Source organism: Carassius carassius, chromosome 3, assembly GCF_963082965.1.
Source record: "Carassius carassius chromosome 3, fCarCar2.1, whole genome shotgun sequence".
In the NCBI taxonomy this organism is placed as follows: domain Eukaryota; kingdom Metazoa; phylum Chordata; class Actinopteri; order Cypriniformes; family Cyprinidae; genus Carassius; species Carassius carassius.
In genome coordinates, this window is record NC_081757.1 from 41,402,785 (window position 1) to 41,423,271 (window position 20,487).

The 20,487-nt window shown below is 37.8% G+C and overlaps 1 protein-coding gene across 1 annotated transcript in view; it reads right to left on the minus strand.

Annotated features, from left to right (window-relative positions):
* The window catches only part of LOC132127137 (adhesion G protein-coupled receptor A3), a 54,420-nt gene that overhangs the window by 31,887 nt on the left and 2,046 nt on the right, over nucleotides 1-20,487 (minus strand). The window contains exons 2-3 of the mRNA XM_059538797.1: nucleotides 10,951-11,022; nucleotides 2,669-2,740 (exon numbers count right to left, since the gene is read on the minus strand). Of these exons, the coding sequence (XP_059394780.1) occupies nucleotides 2,669-2,740; nucleotides 10,951-11,022 (144 nt within the window). The remainder of the gene's footprint in view (nucleotides 1-2,668; nucleotides 2,741-10,950; nucleotides 11,023-20,487) is intronic.

Genomic DNA, 20,487 nt, shown 5'->3' on the forward strand with positions numbered 1-20,487 from the left:
TCATCACAAACTAAATTTGCACTGCAGAAAGCAGCAATTATACCTTTTTTTGCTGACAACTATGTTATTAATTCGGCATGTGGTAGGAAAGACAGTTTGCACAGAGTAGCCTAAGCCACTTTGAAACTCTTCTGTTATTCTCTTTTCTTTTTTAACATAGGCTACATTATGAACACAACATTTCAAACATACTGAAAAACTTTAGCCACGGAGTGAAGGTGGCGCGGTGTTTCTGGTATCAGTGAGCGCGGAGGGAAATTGTTGCCGCTCCACACCGCTCACTAGGGATGTAACGATGCACACCGAGCCGGTTGAAAATCGATAATAATATGTGAAGATTCGTGTCGGTTGAGATGTTAAACGAATCGCGATACACATTTTAAACAGCAGGGGGCGCTGAAGCAGTAGCCTATATTTTGACCTCGCTTTGCAGGCGCGATAGCAGCGAACAAGCTGTAACTTTAAACAGTAGCAAAAATGGCGGCGGCAAGTGTAGATGACGTTGATGTTGAGGATGCACCAACCTCATTCAAATCGGATGTGTGGCGGCATTTTGGCTTTCCGAAGACTAAAAATGAAAGTGGTGAGGTGGTAACGGACAAAACAAAAACTGTGTGCAGATACTGCAAGAAGATGTTAATATACACCAATAGCACAACAAACATGATGCAGCATACAAACCGTCACCACCGTGAGAAGCTTCAGTCACCGTCGTCTGCACGTAAAAACCTGTTAGTGGGCCAAACCACGCATTAGACCCCAGATTCCGGGCTCTGCCTCATCTAGAGACAGACCAACGAGATGATATATTCCACAGACTGAAGGAGAAAGCTGTACTGATGTTGCAGAACCAGGTAGCCTATTGTATTTATTTTACTCTTTCGCTAAATTGTATTTATTTTACTCTCTCTAAATTGTATTTATTTTACTCTCTCTAAATTGTATTTATTTTACTCTCTCTAAATTGATTTTTTTTAAATAATTTGTTTATTATTATGGCATATTTTTTAAAATGTGTTTCCAAATGTGTTTGTGTAAACTGAGTATTAATGATACAAAAATTATAACAAATGATATTAAAATCTTGCCTTTATAACAATGTGAAGCCCCTTTCAATGTTTTACTTAGATTTTACTTAGTCTTTTTATTTTTGCTATTCCTCTGTGCAGGATGAGGGCAAAGAAGGTGCCAGTGGTCACCCCACTGCAGCAGAGCAGCCTCTTGACCAGACAGACAGAGCAGGAGCAGAGCTGAAACAACCTCCTTTCAAGAAAACAGCATTGGAAGATCTCCTTGGAGGGACTTTCGATGAACCAGTTGCACAGCACATCAGTCAGATTGATGCAGAAATGAATAAGTACAGAGCTGAAACATCCATTTCCCTCAATAGCTGTCCACTCAAGTGGTGGAAAGAGAATGATAGGCTATACCCACTGCTATCCAGTATAGCAAAAGCACATCTCTCCACACCAGCCACCTCTGTCCCTAGTGAAAGGGTTTTTTCATCAGCAGAGGACATTGTGAATGTGCAGAGATCTCAGCTTCGCCCAGAAAATGTGGATATGCTGATATTTCTTTAAAAAAACATGTAAAAAAAAAAAAAAGATTCTAAGCTAGGAAAGAGCACTGGCAAAGCCTTAGTTTGTTTATATGAAAAGATTTATTTTATTTGTATTATTTATTTTATTTGGGATTTGTTTTAATATTTCAATTTAGTTTTGTTATTTGACAAAGATATTTCAGTTTCAGAAAAAAATGTACAGCATTTTGTCTGAGTGAGAATGAAATAATAAAAGGAAACTTTTTCATTTATCTTTCTTAAATCTCATTTTGTACAAACAATCGTGAGAAAATCGTATCGTTAAACCAGTATCGTGAATCGTATCGCATCGCGAGTTCAGTGAATCGTTACATGCTTACCGCTCACATACTCTGGTCTGAGTTTAAAGCTTAGAGCGTTAAATTCACATGGACCGACCGTCACACAGAGAACACACGATCATGCTGGATACACATAGACACTTCACAAGATCTCACAGCTGGATTCGACTAAGTTTGCAAGGTTTGTGAAATTAAATGTTCATTAGTCATTCAAAGATTTGTTTAAATTATATTAATAGGAGAAAGTACTATAATGTTTGCCGTTCTATTACTAATAGTAATATAATAATATAAAAGCAATCATTATAATAATTTCTGTATACATTCATTCCTTATTTAACTGTTTTATCTGATTATTAGACTTCTATTCGTATTAGAACTGTTAACGATGACGAAGAAGAAGAAAGATAGTGTGAGCACTGTGTGCTCCTCAGGCGGTGCTGCTCTCAGCGCCGTCAAAATAAAAGTCCTGCCTCAAACACATCGGCCAAGCAGAAAAATATATCGGCCGATTATTAAAAAATGACAAATATCGGCTGATATATTGGCCTTGGCGATATATCGGTCGACCACTACTTCAAAGTGAAAGTTAAAAAAAACAAACAAACAAATAAAAACTATCATCTTGACTCTGAAAAAGTTTTTCAAAGATTTCAAAAACACAAAAGATAATAATATTTTCTGTTTTTAGTACAATCACTGTTGTGTAAACATACCTTTAGTCTACAATAGTAACTCTGGTGTCAACAACACATTTTACACACAAGCGAAACAGAATAACACTTACAGTCTTTTGAGGGCGAAAAGTCCATAAAATGCTCCTGGTTCAATATTTGTGATTATGTTGTTCTTTATGTCCCTGTGAAGAAAAAAAAAAGTTTTAGACTTAACGTTATCAAACACTTATAAAAATGGCCTTTGGTTAATTTTAAACATGAGCCAAACTGAGCCAACCCAGTCCTATAATATCAGGTTATTCAAAACTCAGAAAACATGCCAGTGGGCATAACACTCAAACCTTTTGATGCTGTGACGTGCTGTAGGTAACAGCCATAAGCAAATGCACAGCCCTTAATAAATCACTCTCGTTTAGCAGTATAACGTAACATGTGGACTGGAAGCTCTTCAAATGCAGTAACTCAATCAGCAAAATGAATCAATTTAGGTGATTCAATAACATCCTGATGTACTGCACATTATTAGACACCAATGATAGGAAATGGCATACTGTAATCTACGTACGATCACTGTAATATGGCACTGAGATATAATGGGGCACTGTTATATAGCAGAAACTGACTGACCACCACTGACAGAGCGTAAAACAAATGAGCGTTCAACAATCCCAGAATCCGATATAAGAGGAAAGGCGGATAAGTTCAAAGGCTCCGGTCACTGATACCCAAAGCCCACACCTGCGCTAGTTCAAAACATCATCACAGAGTTTCGGCGTCAAAGGCGGACTAAACATGCAAGCCTGTTTGAAGTCGCACCATTTGTGGTTTGAGGGTGGAATGGAGGAGCACGCAATACGATGAGAGAGAAGAGAGACTAAACTTTTTCCCTTTTTTTAATTAAATTTTTCCCATTGACAGCAAAAAGCACATCAACAACAAGGTTCACTGTCTTTAAAAAAGGGCTTAATCACAAAGTACTTTGACAATAAAAAAAAAAGAACGAGAATGGTCCTTTTTTTTTATTTTTATTTTTTTTTACATGTACCACAGTAATACCATGGTATTCTTTCATGGTTCCTTGGTATCACCAATTAACACGATTACCATTAACACAATATTAAGAATCTGAATGCATTTACATTTTCCATTTAGAGCAACATTCCTGCTTACTATTTTACATTTTTTGTTTAATAGTCATTGCGTTAAAGTAATAGTTCAAATAAATTTATAAATGTCATTATTTACTCATTCTGATATCATTCTAAACCCAAATGCTGTTACAACAAAAGAAAGTCAAACAGGTTTGGAAGCACATAGTGAGTAAATGACAACAGAATCCTTAAGTCGGGTATGACACGACACTCTTTATTAAGAAATATTTCTGAAACTGATACTCAAAGTTTTCACATCAAGCAAACATGGATATGGAAAAGCTGTTTCTTTCTGTGGGAAAAGACATTTACACAGAGAAGATCTGCTGGAGCTGTAGGTCACAGTGGGCAGTTCTCTGGAGTGGAAAGGCAAACACACTTCCCTGTAGCACTGCTCATAAACTTTGCACAAGGGTCAAGGAGCGAGGGGAGAGAAGGGGAAAACAGTACACGCAGTCTAAACACTCCTCAGCAGCTTCCCACAATACATTAAAACAGGCTTTGAAAAAAATATGACATTTTCTAAATTTATGTGTAGTCAAATTTCAACACTAATATGCTGGCTCATCGCCATTACCTGAAACAATATTGAAGTATAAAAGAAATAAGTCATCGTAATAAATCATTCGCCATAAAAGCAGTTCACACGAGTCTTCGAAAAATCACACGATGGCTCTGTGTGACGAATGGACCAAAATTTTAGATATTCACCAACAATCTCCAGTGAGCTGTTAAAAGGATAGTTCACCTCATATTTATAATTCTGTCATCATTTACTTTTAAGATATTAACTGAGATATATTTAGTGAAATCTGAGAGGTTTCGTTTCCTCCATTTAAAGTTAAAGCATCCAAAAAGGTCATCGTAAAATCAATACAAATCAGTTTAATCCTATTTTTTTTTGGAAGAGATGTAACTGCTTTAGGGCTGTAGCTATCGAATATTTTAGTATTCTACCAAAAATTCCATCGATTAATCGAGTAATCGGATAAAATGTCTTTTTGCTTAATAAGTGCAATATTAATTATGCAAGAGAAAATAAGACTCCTGGGTCTCATAAAATGAACAACTAAGTTTCCTTTTCTAGAAAAAAAAGTGTTTTTATTTTTTAAATGCATAGAATACAATGCATGCATAAAAAATAAACATTTAATTAGTACCCATTGTTTCTCTGTCTGTACTTGTACTGTGAACAATGACAATAAAGTTGACAGATGAATTAAGTGCATTTAAGCGCCATTCAGTTGGGGTTTTAAATAAAGCATTTTCTGAGATGCACATTAAACACATAAAACATTACTTTTATTTATCTTTTAATTATTGAAAATCAACTTAACTTTTTGGTAAACAAAGGGGATTTACTATTAAAAATAAAACATGGAAGAAATGTTGTGCGATTAAACCTTAAAAAAAAAATAATGTTAGATTTTTTTTTTTAGTAGTAGGCTATGTACATTCTGCTGAACAATAGTCTTTAACCAGACTTTTATTTTGACGGGTTGACGTACCTTTACAGTTCTGTGTATGTGATGTGACGTTAGTTTTACTCAAATCAAACAGTCAAATGCTCATGAAGTGACTGTCAGAGCAGTTCTGGAGATTTGTTCATGTGTTCACGTCCTTATTTAGTGAGACAGCAGACGCTGAAATCACCGGAGCGTCACGCACGCTTCAGTGTGTGTAAATAAGGAAGACGCGCTTCTGCTCCATTCATTAACACAGACACGCAGAACATGCAGGATTCATTTTTAAATAGACTGTTCCGACTTAATATTTACAGATATTAGTCCATATCGTGATTTTATGTAAGTGCAATGACCTATTTTTGATTAATTCATTAAAAATTTGGCAAATTCCGTGCCATTCCGCGTTAAACTGTAAATTCCGTTTTTATGACTGGATTCCGTGATTCCCTTCACGTTTTCTGCTTCGCGGAAATCATAGGGCCCTAGTTGTGGTATGCCAGCTCTATCTTGCAGTGGACACACACCACGACGTTCTCTTTACGTTTGCCCGCGCCCTCAAATCAAAACACTGCTGACTCCTTGCAGTATGCGATTTGTTTCGGACGCAGCGCTTGTGTCTCCTTCAGCTTTGTGGGTGAGGTCAACGCGTTGCGAAAGAACCTGACGTGAGATTTAAGATAAATTATAAGAGGCTTCGAGGCAGAGGAATTTGCCTCGATCATTTTTTTTAATCGAGTTACTCTAGGAATCGTTTCAGCCCTAAATTGCTTATGATGAGCAGCCATTATTTAGGCTTTTATTCACATAAATAATGACTGACACATAAATGTCACATCAAATATGGTAAATATGGAAGCTCAAATATGCGCGATGAGTACGATTCTGAGGTTTATTCTGATTCACAAGCGTTTGAGTTTCTGCATTAACCATATTTGATGTGATCTATGTACAAGCTCTGAAAAGTCAAGATATATCATCAAATAAAACCTACATAAAATTTTAACATCATAAAGCGCAATCATGTCTCTTCACAAAATGTATTGAACCGTCTGATTCACATGGATTAGTTTTATGACGCCTTCATGATATTTTTGGATCTTCAAAGTTTTGGTTGCATTAATTTTCTTAAAAAAAAAAAAAATAATTAACCTAAAAAAAATTCAGACTGGTTTTGTGAACTAAATTAAATGATTCACTGAAAGGTTCTTACTGAAAACTAACTATGCAGTGCCACAACAAGAAGTCCTAGGAATATCGAGATTTTTTGTGAACTTAAATTTATATTTTGGTGCTTTCTTACAGGACTTCAAACGACTTGAAATAAAGGGCACAAGATGCATGGGCAACATTTTCATGATGCTTTTTTGGTTATTTTGGAAATTTGGTTATTATATTCTTGAAAGCCCCGTTCAGTTTCAGTACATAAACAACTTCCACGGAAGTCAGTCATTCAGGTTTAAAGTTTCATTTTTAGATGGACTATACCTTTAACTGCTTATACCTTTAATAAGGCAGGCCTTCATAGGGTGTTAGGTGAAAAATAAAGTATTTCACCAATTTTTCACACACACACACACACACACTGTCACAGAGACAAAGAGCCAGAGAATAATGTGTGAATCAGACTGCTGACATCTCTGGCTTCAGCGCCATTCATTAGAATGACAAAAGCAGCGCTGTGTTCTGGGCAGAAAGGATCGGAGCGAGAGAGAAGTGTTAAAACAGAAAGCCAGAGAGGGCACCGAGGGAGCAGCACTGGAAGGTAACTGTGCCGTGAAAGCCCAGACGCAGAAACCCGCCGAGCCGTCATGAGAGCGGAAGATGAATTCCTCAGGCTTTCAAAGCATGCGAAGATCAAAGATGTTTACACTTCCAACGTGTTCTAAAGAAAAGGCTTCAGCTCTTTATCCACTGAACTGTATCATTCTCCAAACATAAGAAAAGGGAAGAAGTTCCCTCACATTATAAACAGAATGATGCACAGATTGAGTCTTGAATCAACATGACGCTTTGCAACTGGATGAAACGGTCCAGTTGGAAGCTCTCAGTTCCTCACGCATCTCTCAAGACGACAAGGTCTACAGGCTGCTGGAACGCAGGGTTCCTGAACAATCACAACCGTAACCGACATCAATTACTTTTGCATTCAAGCAGAACACAAGTCGACAGTCCATCTGTTTCTTTGTTGCCGGAGATGATTCCCAGATCTCACTCAGCCCAGGAAACTGAGATGAGGGCCAAGCTGTAAGACCTCTTCATTTGGTGGAGCCATGACATGTGTACAAATCTGGATTCACAAGGTGGAAAGTGAAGTGCTTAGATGCCTGTGATGCTTGTGAAATTGACCAGGGGGGAAATGAGGAGTTAATGATAAAGGAAAAGACAAATTTATGAATTAATCTATAATAAAATTTTGTAAAATTGCACTAATTTCCATTTTAGAAAATTACATTTTAGAAAATAAATGCATTGTTATTTTTAAAATTCTATTTTAAAAGTATAGAAATATGAATGTATTAAAGGGATACTCCACCCCAAAATGAAAATGTTGTCGTTATTCACTTACCCCCATGTTGTTCCAAACCCGTAAAAGCTTTGTTCGTCTTCGGAACAAAGATATTTTAAGATATTTTGGATGAAAACCGTGAGGCTTGTGACTAGCGCATAATACAAAGTGACTAGGACATAAAACACAGTTATTAATAACGATTATTCTTTCCTGCTGGAAAAAAAAACTGCTAAAACCAGACTAAACTTAGCTGGTTGTTCCAGCTGGTCTCCCAGCCAGACCAGTTAAGGAATTGGTCAAAACCCCTCTAAAACCAGCCTTCTGACCAGCAAGACCAGGCTGGATGACCAACTAATATCCGTTTTAGCGGGGGTTTTTTGTCTTGTTTTTTTTTTTTCAGCAGGGAAATGCATTGATAACATTTCATGTGTCCTTTAACAATAGGGCTGCAACAAAAGATTATTTTGATAATCGATTAATCTAATGATTATTAGAATGATTATCGACTAATCGTCGATTGTTTCACTGATTAATCAATAGAATTTATTTGATTATTCAGCTCTTGCAATTAGTTAAAATACTGTTATACATAAATAAAAGATAGTCTGATTATTTCAGCTTTGGGAAAAAAATATTATGTAATTACAATTATTATACAATTAATGTATACAAATAAATATATTTGACACACAAAATAAGATGACAGATAAACCTTCTTATTTACCATTTAATTACTATATGAAAATTAACCGAATGACATCATTCTGCCTAACATCTCCTTTCGTAAGTATATAATATGGATAAGAAACAAAATAATGGTAAGTGAATATAATACTGAATATAAAACTGAATATATTTTTTCAGGTTTCTTTGATGAATAGAAAGTTCAGAAAATCTGCATTTATCTGAAATCCAAATATTTTGTAACATTATAAATGTCTATCAATTTAAAGCATCCTTGCTAAATAGAAGTATTAATTTCTACAATAACCTATATACATATAACTTCTATATAACTATATAACTATAACTTCTACAATTAATTCTATACAATAATAATGTTTAATACCGTAAAGCTGCTTGATTTAAGGTATTGCATAAACTACTATAGACGTGACCTGAATGCTTTACTGAGCTCGTTCAGACATCCACATCTGTGTAATAAGATGAATTTTTAACTGCTGCTTTCACACTGCTGTGCTACTTTTTGTTGTTGTTGTTTATTTCATTATTGAGAGGAAAGTGCGTGTCATATATTTTCATATCCAAACGCCATTCGGTTCGGCTCGGGTGCGTTTCTCTCACAGTAAAAGGTTTCTCTGAACAGTACAGAGCGCTGTGTCTCTTCTTCTCTTGAATTGCATCGAGGAGGGCTGAATTACAGTCTTGCACTACAGCTCCACTCTGGTCAAACCCCATAATTGCATGCTCTAAATTAGGTCAAATTAAATTATTAAACGACTACTCGACAACAAAAATATTTGTTGGCTATTTTGAAGTATTGAGTAATATTAATTAACTACATACAAACTGTATGGTTAGGGTTAGGATTAGGGATTGTTTTAGGGTTATTTGCATATAATTACGCATGATTTATTGTTTTACATGTAAGTACATGTAACAGACACCTTAAATTAAAGTGTTACCTTTATTCTAAATAAATGGTGCTCTGAACTTTGTATTCAAAAGTTTGATCAAGTGACACTGAAAACTGAAGTAATGATGCTGAAAACTCAGCTTTTTTCATGCTAATTGCATTTCATACAAATTCCTACAATAACACAATTAATTGCCCAGAAAACTGATAATATTGAAGCAGATGCAGCCTTGGTTTTCAAAAACATTTGAAAACCTTATTAGAAATGACTACAATAAGCCACTTTCCCTCTAGAAATACCAGGAACCTAAATGATGAAATTTATAAGTTTACAAACTGCCCTGAAATACCTTAACGAGACCTGGAGTAAGCACATGGAAAATACATCCTTAATAGAAGAATTCCTCAAAGATGACTTAAGTAAAGCATTTCCATGTTTCCTGATCCATAAATAAGTCTCAAACGGAGCAAGCACAAATAAATCAATGCTTTCTTTAAAGAAACTTCTAGAATGAGCCTATTGTGTCAATCCCTTTATTCTGCTCTTCTTTGAAAGAAACCGGTTCTGTGAACATGTCCATTGTCCACTTCAGATGGAGGAACAATAGGTTTTGAACCTTCCCCAAAAACCTGCTGGTCTTAGACCAGGAAGACCGAATGTCCACACCAAATAAACATTTCTGAACAACTCAGAATGCCAAAAGTGACTAAACAAAACTAGATAGTTCCATTATAATCAATCACTTTATTATTAATTAATTGCTTTGAGTTGTAATCATAACATATTTAAATAATCCACCACAACACCAAGACAAATAATCAAAGGTGTTACTTTTTCGCATCATCATCATTTGATTCTCAAACCCTTGTGAGAAAGAGGTGCACTTTAATTATTTTTAGTTCTACTTTAAAGTACAAATTTAATAAATCTATTATCATTATTTAAAGTTGTACACTTATTTTGATGTGATGATTGAACATCCTAAAGCACATGTAAAGTACTTGATTATAATTTTCTAAAAGGTTAATACATTTTAAACGCAGTAAATTGCAACCTAATCACAAATGTGTAATTACAAATATATGTTAATAGTAATGACATTCAAGTGTATTTTAGTTTAACAAATGTAATTATGCACACTGCATCATTATAAAATCAGATATCAAGATGTACTCGAGTTCTAATTAGTCTCAAAAACACTAATTGCATTTAATATAAATTCAAACTAAAAAACATTTTCATTTAAATCGCAATTAACGTGAACATTTGAAATCATTACATTCATTTCAGATTTAAGGATATTCTTTGAATAATAAAAAAAGTTATATTTCCTTTTAGAGTGGACATTGAGCTTTGTTAGCTTGCAGTTCTTTTTAGGCTCAAACTGCAATGTTACACAATAGCAAAGGTTGAAAAAGAATAATATAAAAAAGGCATAAAAGGCTGGCATAAAAGTATATTATGTCCATCATCATAAGTCCTCTTTTTAAAAGTATGATAAAGTGTGCTTTTTTTAATAAGGGAAAAACAGGTCTGTTTAGGTAAAATTGATGTAACCACTCAGAAATGTTCTTAATCACAATCTATTAACAGTGTATAAGATCAAATGTTCTAAAATAGAGAATTTAATAAATACACTAAGAGAAAAGTAGCACAAATTAAACTTACAGTCGTTCCAGTGAAGACAAGCCAATGAAAGAGCCATTCAGAAGTTCCTGGATTTTATTGTTACTCAAGATCCTGTGGAGAAAACAAAACAGATTGATATGAAAAATCATGTGACCCCAGACAAAAAAACAACAACTGAACTTCAACTGTAAAACTGAACCAGTTATTTTCTTGCAACTTCATCCTCAAATTCATATTCTTCACCCTCTGGACTCAATGGATAAAGTAACTCAACATTGCATAACATTACATCAATTCTACATGATCATTCATTGCAGAAGCTTTATTACCAAAGTGACCAGGCAGCTGAAAATACAGTAGTCTAGCTAAGCTCTTAATCATCAGAAAGAAGCTTCTAGCAGCTGAAGATACAATAAGACATGGACAATAACCATAGCAGCCAACTGGGGTAGTTACAGGTCTGTGCTGGTAACCAAAAGGTTTTATGGACTACATCACCATTGTGAACAATGAAAACTGGACTGTACTTGTAGTAAGTGGTCTGTAAACAACAACAAAAATCTTATGGCAGAAAGTACATGGATTGATTAAACACATGTATCCTATTTGAGCACATCTGATTCAGTCCAACAGTACAGGCCTGGAACAAATCGGATGTTGCCTTGCTTCAATTTTGCACACAGACGACGGCTAATTGGTGCTTTAGTGGCTGCTCAAGAAAACAGCAGAAAATCTGTTTTGCTATAAACTGTTACAATGCTAAACACAGCCTTACAAATCACATACAAGAAAGAAAACACTTGCGATAGATAAATAATGCTCTGCATTTAACTTGGAAAATGAAACAAAAGTTTCTAATTTCAGGTCCAATTGTCACTATTAACTAACTATAAACTATGAATTTTGTCTCAATAAACTCCTAATTTACTGTTTATTAATAGTTAGTAAGGCAATTGTTAAGTTTAGGGGGATCTAAAATATGGGCATGCAGAATAAGGCATTTATATGTGCTTTATATGTACTAATAAACAGCCAATATTATAGTAATATGTATGCTTATAAGCAGTTAATATTGGTCCCTAAACTAATGTTTCCTAATTTTAGCAACTTTTGTAGCAAGAGGTTAACAATTAAGCGGTCATTTGTTAACCCTAGTTAACTACATTCATTAATGTTAACTAATAATGAACAAAACTTCTACAGCATTCATTAATCTTAGCTACTGTTAATCTCAGCATTTATTAATGTTTTTTTTTTTTTCAGATCAAAAATTGGATCATTAGTTTATGCACCATGAGCCAACATGAACAATCAGTGTTATTCTAGCATCTTTCAGATACTATTATAGTTTTTTATAAATATTAATAATTTTGTTGTTTCTGACTTTTTTTCAATATGGAAAAAGACAGACTCGAATTCGATCGCATCATATGCCATATCCATGAAAGTGAAAATGTGTATTACTCTCCAACCAACGCCACTGCAGACGCTGTTTGACACTCTCCAACGAGATTAAATCAACCCGTTTATTCTCCACATTTTAATTAGACTTTTTCTTGTAATTTAATTACTTTTTTACTCATAATTTAATGAGTTTATTCTTAACATTGTATTTTGACTTTTTGCTCAATGTAACATTTTGTTTCTTGGGATTGAACGACTTTTCTCGTAATTCAACATTTTATTTCAACTTTTTTCCTCAAAATGTCAAGGTTTTTTTTTTTTTTTTTACTTTTTCTGTTAATTTAATGAATTTATCCTCAATTTTATTTGTATTTTTTTAAATATAACTAATTTAATCTTGGGTTGGTTTTATTAATTTTTTTTGGATTGCTTGTCCCTAATCCTCTTCTGTTTGTGTGTGTATTATTTAAAGTAACTTTCTTTTTATAATAACCCTGGTAACAATACATTGCTCGTTGTTAGTTAAGGCAATAACTAATGTTAACAAATGAGAACTTATTGCAAATTGTTACCGACTTTAGAAGTTAGTTTGCCTGAGACAGTCAAAAGAAAACCAGCTAACATCATACATACAATACACTGCTGAATCATGTTTGTTTCTGCTTTCCGAAGCCAAAACATGGGGGAAACATTTTCCGCATGTCTCCTCCATTTTGTGTAATTCAGCAGTAAACAGTGATGTTCATTCCAGAGGAAACACCACAACTGTTTTAGGGACAGTCGTACCGGATGCGGTCTCTCACGCTCACAAACTCTTATCCACAGGTCCCAGCCAGACTGTTATTATTACGGGGTGCGGAGGGATGACTTTATTACAAGCCTGGTCTACTGAGACAGCCTACATATTTTTCTGGCTTTAAGAACACAAACAGTTCCTATCCTCTCCTCACTTGAACTGATTTCCAAGCTCCAGATGTGCAGCGCGTTAAGAGTGTGCCCAGCAGGACTGAAAGGACGCATTCACACAATGTAAAAGTCAACAAGAAATCAAAACTGACACCATTTACCCTCTTAATACACATTCCTGGACTTATTGTGCAAGATTCAGTGTGTCATTCAAGAATTAATTAAAAATGCCATCGAATTGCAATAACTTGCTCCTCCTCCAAAACAACTTTACTTTTTGGCTGATGTCATTGTTTTTTCTTTGTGTTTCAATCTGGGTGACTTAAATTGCAGCTTCCCAAGCCTATTCCTTGTCAAAAGGAGAAAGAAAAAAGCCTGAGTTTGTATGGATAAACATGCAGACGCTGCCTTGTGACTCTGATCTGTCAAGATAAATTTGAGCATGATACTGATATTAACGAGCACAGCGATCTCCCAGCTGGGAGCCATTCCCCTCTCCCTCATGATTACAGTATGAGCCCAGGAGAATTACTGACACAAGCTCCCCCCGTACAAGTTTAACAGCTTCTACAAGATTTGACTGAGCGCTGATATGATTTCACTCGAGCCAACACACTGAACGAGTTGCTTTCTGAATCAAATGTGACATTTAATAAATCACAGGATTCAATTAATTAAAAGCAAGAACAATGTAGAATCTATTCAAAGAAACCTAAAAAATTGGAATCAGAAAGAAGCTTTACTTACTTGAATCACATTAAAATAAGTACACAATCCAGAATGTTGCTATACTTTATGCAGCCAACAGAATTATTGTGAATATATCATAAATGTACATGATCTACCAATAAGACATATGTTTATGTGTCTGGTGGCAAGAATGAGGAACAGACCTGATGACCACTCGTCTGGGACAGGACATTCAATCAATTAGCATTCAAATGAGCATCTGATTAGGCACCAACAGGTCTCCCAAGCTGGAGACAGATGGTGTAGATATAGCCTTATCTTGATTTTCTGCAAATATGTAGCCACCAAACAAATAATGCTTATGGAAAGCAAAAAGAGCATAAAACGGTTTAAGTTTTTTCTTCTGCAAGCCCAGATCTTCCTAAACAAATCAAAAACTTGGACTACATTAAAACAGCCAATATAATATTTGGAAACATGCTCTGCAGCCGGCCAACACAAACTGCAGACAGATTATTTCTCAGTCTCATAAAATGCAAATAATTACATTTAAAGGTTGGCTTAATGGCTTGTTGTTCTCTCTGCAGATCAAGCAATGGAAGAAAGTATTTTATTCTTTGTTACTTGACCCATGGATGTTGTGTTCACTATTGCTGCCAAATAGCATTTTAAGCTGACTTGCAACCATGAAGGTCCAAGGCAATCAGAAAAACTATTAAGGAACATTTCAACGCTTTTCTGAAATCTCACGCTGCAGTCACCAGGTGTGCTTTGGGGAGGAAAGATCTCTCCAAGTGTAGCTTTCAACACTTGCTCTCCGACTGACTCACATAAAAGACAGCTGCACACACATTACACACACGATCCGTTTACAACAGAAACTGCTATAAACTGATCCCAAGCGCTAAGAAACAATGTCACCGCTGGGTGGAGATTTAGTAACTTTCCTAAAGCCATTTACAAGATCTATTTAAGAAGCAGTACAGCATAAACGCTGCAATGAAGAAGCAACAGAGCTTTTCTTCCATATTGTGATGTCCATCTAAGTATTAAGGATTACTGAACAAGTTAAAATGTAGGAGGACTTTTTATTCTATAATCCCTATTCCCTACTGAATGAAGTGCGACAGAAATATAAAGGTGACTTGACGTCATCACCATTTTGATTAAAATAAAAATGAAACCTGGATGAATCATACATAATAAAGATCTATAACATGCATTCAGAAAATGAATTTCCATTTCATGCTGACTTTAACAGGATTTATATGTTTTTTTTCTTTTTTTAAAGTACTGACTACAAACCTGAATACAAAAAAATACAATACAATCGAAATGCTTACATTTTTTTACAACGCAGTAAACCGGAGAGCCTTTTCGAAGCCTTGTTAAAAGGGTGGCACCACAAAACTGCTAAACCCACATACGCATGAGAAGGAAAGGATTTCCCACACCAGGTTTAGAAAAGTAATTGATTGTCTGGGTCAAAGAAGGTCAAAATAAGTATCTCATGTATAACTATTGCCTGGAAACACCACATTCGGTCATAACCTGCTTAGTTTGCAAGGCATAAACACCCTCATCCTGTCTGTAAATAGCTAAAATGTGGCATTTATTCATGTGCCAAACCAAGCAACTGAGACACCATGAATGATGTTTAAGTTTGGCTGTTGTAATGCGGGGACTTCCTGTACAGGGCCTGAGAACAGAGAACTCGACTCTGCTGAATTTTAATTACCGTTCTCATTGAATGGGACCAGCTCACAAAGCTTCACCATAGTGTAACGCTGAGAAACAGTTAGAGCATCAATCTAGGGTTCCCAAAACAAATATCAGTTTGAGCAGAAATTGTTTTGGAGGGCTAAAACACTGATGTTTAATTTGGGATTCTTCAATGGCGCGTTTTGTCTGTTTCAGCATCCATTCCAACACGAAAAAAACATGTTAGCAGTGTGGACGCTCTACACTGTGACCAAAAATTATGCTAGAAAAGCAAAAATGTAAAAACTCTGGCTAAGAGTTGGCTTACTCCCGAGGAACTTTGTTTAGGACTGGTTTATCAACTAACAGTGAAGAGAACAGCTCAATCAGCCAATTACCTAAATTTAGGTATGGCTTCCAAACAAGACACACATTGGCCTTAACAGGCTGTATTTTGAGCAAACAAAAATTTGATTTCACAATGTAGATAGGATATTGTGTATGAACTGATTATTGTGATACAGGAAACCACAACCTTTTTTGGGGGGAATACCACAAACACGACTGAATTGCACATTTTATTTTCAAAAAGCAGATACAAGATAACTCACGACTGATGTGTAAAGAAACTAGTGTACAGCGGAGACGCTAAACCATTGTGGCGAGTGGGGCGGGGCCAAGGGACGTGGGAACACGAGTGAGGCTGGCAGTGATTGGGCAAATCAGTGGCACCTGCGGCCCACCGCCGGTCTCGAGTCCCACGTAGGAGATGGAAGGATATAAAACTGGAGCGACGACAGTGAAGGACGAGAGAGGACCAGGCCTGGGATTTTAGTTGTGTTTTGGTTTTTATTTTGTGCGCATCAGTCGTCTGTGAGGGGCTGGTGCGCTGTTGTGTTTATTTTGTTATTAAAGTTTCATTTGATTGTCCGCCGGTTCCCGCCTCCTTCTTCCGGATGAATACGAAGGTTTGATGCATTACAGTGGTGCCGAAGCCCGGGAGAAGGAGAGACGTGCTGCTGAAGATCCCTCGCCGCTGTGGTGAATCCCCGGTGCCATCGAGCTGGCGAGGAGGATGCCGCCATGGACACTCGAGGCGGTGGACTGGAGCGAGTTGCCGGGGATGGGCGAGCTCGCTGCCGACCGCCCACGATAGGGAGGGGCGGCTGCCTCCGTGAGGGAGCGGAGGAGTCGGCGCCGTTCGCCAGGGGGCCGGAGCCTGCTGCCTCCGTGAAGGTATCCGGAGGAGCAGGGAACGGGGGACTCCTGCCGGCTGCCCAAAACCGGAGGAGCCGTCGCCGACCACCGGGCGGCGGAGGGGTGTCGTGCCATCCGCCGAGGGCCGTCCAGTGCCACCGCGAGGCACCGCGGAGGAGATCGCCCAGCCGGTGGAGGGCCGAGCAGCAGTACGTCTGGGAACCGGAATTTTTTTTTTTTTTTCTCCCCTCTCTCGTCTCTGTCGCTCCTCCTTCCATCTCCTTTTCTCTCGCCTCGTCTGTCCTACCCCCAGGTTCCCGCAGGTCCCCGTGAGCGGTCTCGTGGGTACCCCCCGGCCTGCGAGGGGCGATGGGGGTATGTGGCGAGTGGGGCGGGGCCGAGGGACGTGGGAACACGAGTGAGGCCGGCAGTGATTGGGCAAATCAGTGGCACCTGCGGCCCACCGCCGGTCTCGAGTCCCACGTAGGAGATGGAAGGATATAAAACTGGAGCGACGACGAGAGAGGACCAGGCCTGGGATTTTAGGTTTTTATTTTGTGCGCATCAGTCGTCCGTGAGGGGCTGGTGCGCTGTTGTGTTTATTTTGTTATTAAAGTTTCATTTGATTGTCCGCCGGTTCCCGCCTCCTTCTTCCGGATGAATACGAAGGTTTGATTCATTACAACCATATACACACAAGCATCTTTGAACAGTGTTTTAGCCTTGATTTGATAAACTTCAGATTGTTGCTAGTCTGGCCTGTTAAAATGACAAATAAGTGACCCAAAATTAAGTCAAAATGACCATTTAAAATGCTATAAGTGTTCACCGCTAATAAGCCATGCCCTGTTATTAAGACCACCCTGACTGTATCCACTCTGTAATTTTTTAATCACAGTTCATTAATAAAAATCTAAGTTTCAATTTACAAAAAATTATAAATAGCATATGTCCTTCATAAAAAAATCTAATTGCTTTTAAATTTAGGTTTATAACGTATAGTCAAACCAAAAATTATTCAGACAACAGATATCGTTTTTGATTTGTATTTACCATGCAATTAAGTGAAGATAGCAAATTGAAGTAAACTGTGACATATTACACCCAGAAACTAGGGATGCACCGATGCATCGGCTGAACATCGGTAACGGCCGATATTTGCCTCGTTAACTGCCATCGGCCAACGGGAAATAAAAATGACATTCGCCGATGTCTAATGATTATATGTGTCATGATTGCTGTGCTCAGGAGAAACTTTTTTTCCCTCTTTTTATTTGGGCGGGGGGAGATACCGAGTCCGAGACGGGAGAGGGCGCCTGCGCACTCTCCGTCCTCAGTAACTTAGATTAAACAAAGAAGATGGCGGCCGTGTGGCAATATTTTACAGTTTCAGAGAAAGATCAGCGTTTTCCAGTTTGCAATACGTGTTGCATTGAAATTTCAAGAGGGGGGGCTGTTAGAAAGTCATTTACCACAACAAATCTCATTGGACATTTGAAAAGCAGGCATGAGGTGGTGTACGGCGATTACCTGCAAGCTGACCAAAAATGGAAAAATGAAGCCGCCAAGAAAGCGCGAACCCCCGGTAAGACTCAGACTTCAATTGACATGGCATTTGAGAAAGCCAAACAGCTGCTTCCAGATAGCGCCAAAAAGTGAAACAAATAACAAACAAGGTGATGGAGTTCATCGCTTTAGATGACCAGCCTTTCTCTGTAGTGGAGGACGTGGGTTTTCGGAGTCTGATTAAGCTTATGGAGCCACGCTATACACTGCCGAGCCGGCGTCACTTTGCCGAGGTCTGTCTCCCCGAAATCCACAACATTGTGGCCACGCACATTCACGAGCTACTGGTTTGCGACATCGCTGCAATCAGTTTCACCACAGATATATTGAGTTCAGATGTAAGTCCTGTGAGCATGCTAAGCCTAACGGCACAGTGGATTGATAAGGACTTCAATCTGGTGAAGGCAGTGTTGCACTCCCAGGAGTTTGCAGGTACCCACTCAGCATCTGCTATCTCGGAGAAATTTGAGAAAATGTTCCAGACGTGGAAAATCTACAAAACCAGAGTGCATGCTGTCGTGAGAGATAATGCTAGGAATATGATGAAAGCTATAATGGACAGTGGTCTGGCAAGTTTTGGCTGCATGGCTCACACACTGCAACTGGCAATTCATGACGGTGTTGTGGCTATTTGCCGAAAAATCGTCGGCCACTTTAAACACTCACCCCTCGCATATTCACGTCTCCAGGCTGTGCAGATCCAGTTGGGAATGAAACCAAAAAGGGTACAGCAAGATGTTTCCACTCGCTGGAATAGTACATTTTATATGATGGAGAGCTTGCTGGAACAAAAGCGTCCACTTGCTACATACATATGCCGCAGACTACGACCTCCCGGCCACTCTCAGTGCGCACCAGTGGCAATTAATTGAAAACTGTTTAACACTCCTCTCCCCGTTTGAACAATTGATGAGAGACGTTAGCTCATCAGAAGCATCAGCTGCAGATGTCATCCCCTCAGTGACAGCCCTGAGACGTCTTCTGAGTAAGCAGGCTGACACAGACCACGGCGTTAAAACAACAAAGACCTCATTATTAGAGGCTGTAAATAGACGCTTAGATCAAATCCAGTACGATCCCATGTTCTGCAATGCCACCTATTTGGACCCCAGATACAAGGATCGTTACTTTGATGAGGATGTTAAACAACGCGCTCGAGAAATACTTGAGGCACACCTGTTGCCTGCTGCCAGTGCAGAGGATTGGACGCGCGATGGAGAGCACGCACATCACACAGAGCGCAAGAGGCAACGATCCGACAGAGCAGGGCCCTCCCTGCATGATGTGTTTGAGGAGATTCTGGAAGAAAATGGACCAGAGAGGACAAGTACCTCTGTATCCCAACAACTGGGTATTTTCCTGGCAGAGACCACTATTCCCAGAGGTGAGAGCGCACTCTGTTATTGGAGAAATAACCACCCGCGTTTTCCCGAACTCGCACAAATGGCACGCAAATACCTTAGTGCGCCATGCACCAGCACCGAGAGTAAGCAGTTATTCAGCTCTGTGTCTCACGTCTTGGATGAAAAGAGAAATAGGCTTTGCTGTGATACAAGGCAGAGATGCTTATCTTTGTAAAGAAAAACATGCTTCTTATTAAGAAGTAGGCCAGAGATACAGCAGGTGACTTATGTGTCATTTATGATCAAAGTTGAAAGATAGCCCTATTTATGTTTGTATTTATGAATAACAATTTATTTTAATAGCAGAATTTATTTATTTCACTTGTTTTTGCATTTACACTTGATTTTTTTTTATTTATCAGAAAAAAATGTTTTATTGGGCCATGAAAATAATCTCATTGAGTAAGTTTTTGTTTATCAGGCTAAAACCACTCAAATAATTTTGTTGGGCAATGTACTGAAACAATCTTTTCATTGATTAGTTAGCAGTCAAATGTTTTTGAATGTTATTTTTCAGAAAAGTAAAGAACTTGTCATAAATAAGGTTATAACTAATGTCAACCAGAAAGTGACATTAAAGGTTGTTTTTGTTTCATAAATTGGTCTGATTGAATTTGTGCTCATTCTAGGATAGTGTGATCAAGAGCCGAAAGGCTTGTATGTTTCCGTGGCACAAAAGAAGAAATAAATAACAAAAAGAAAAAACATT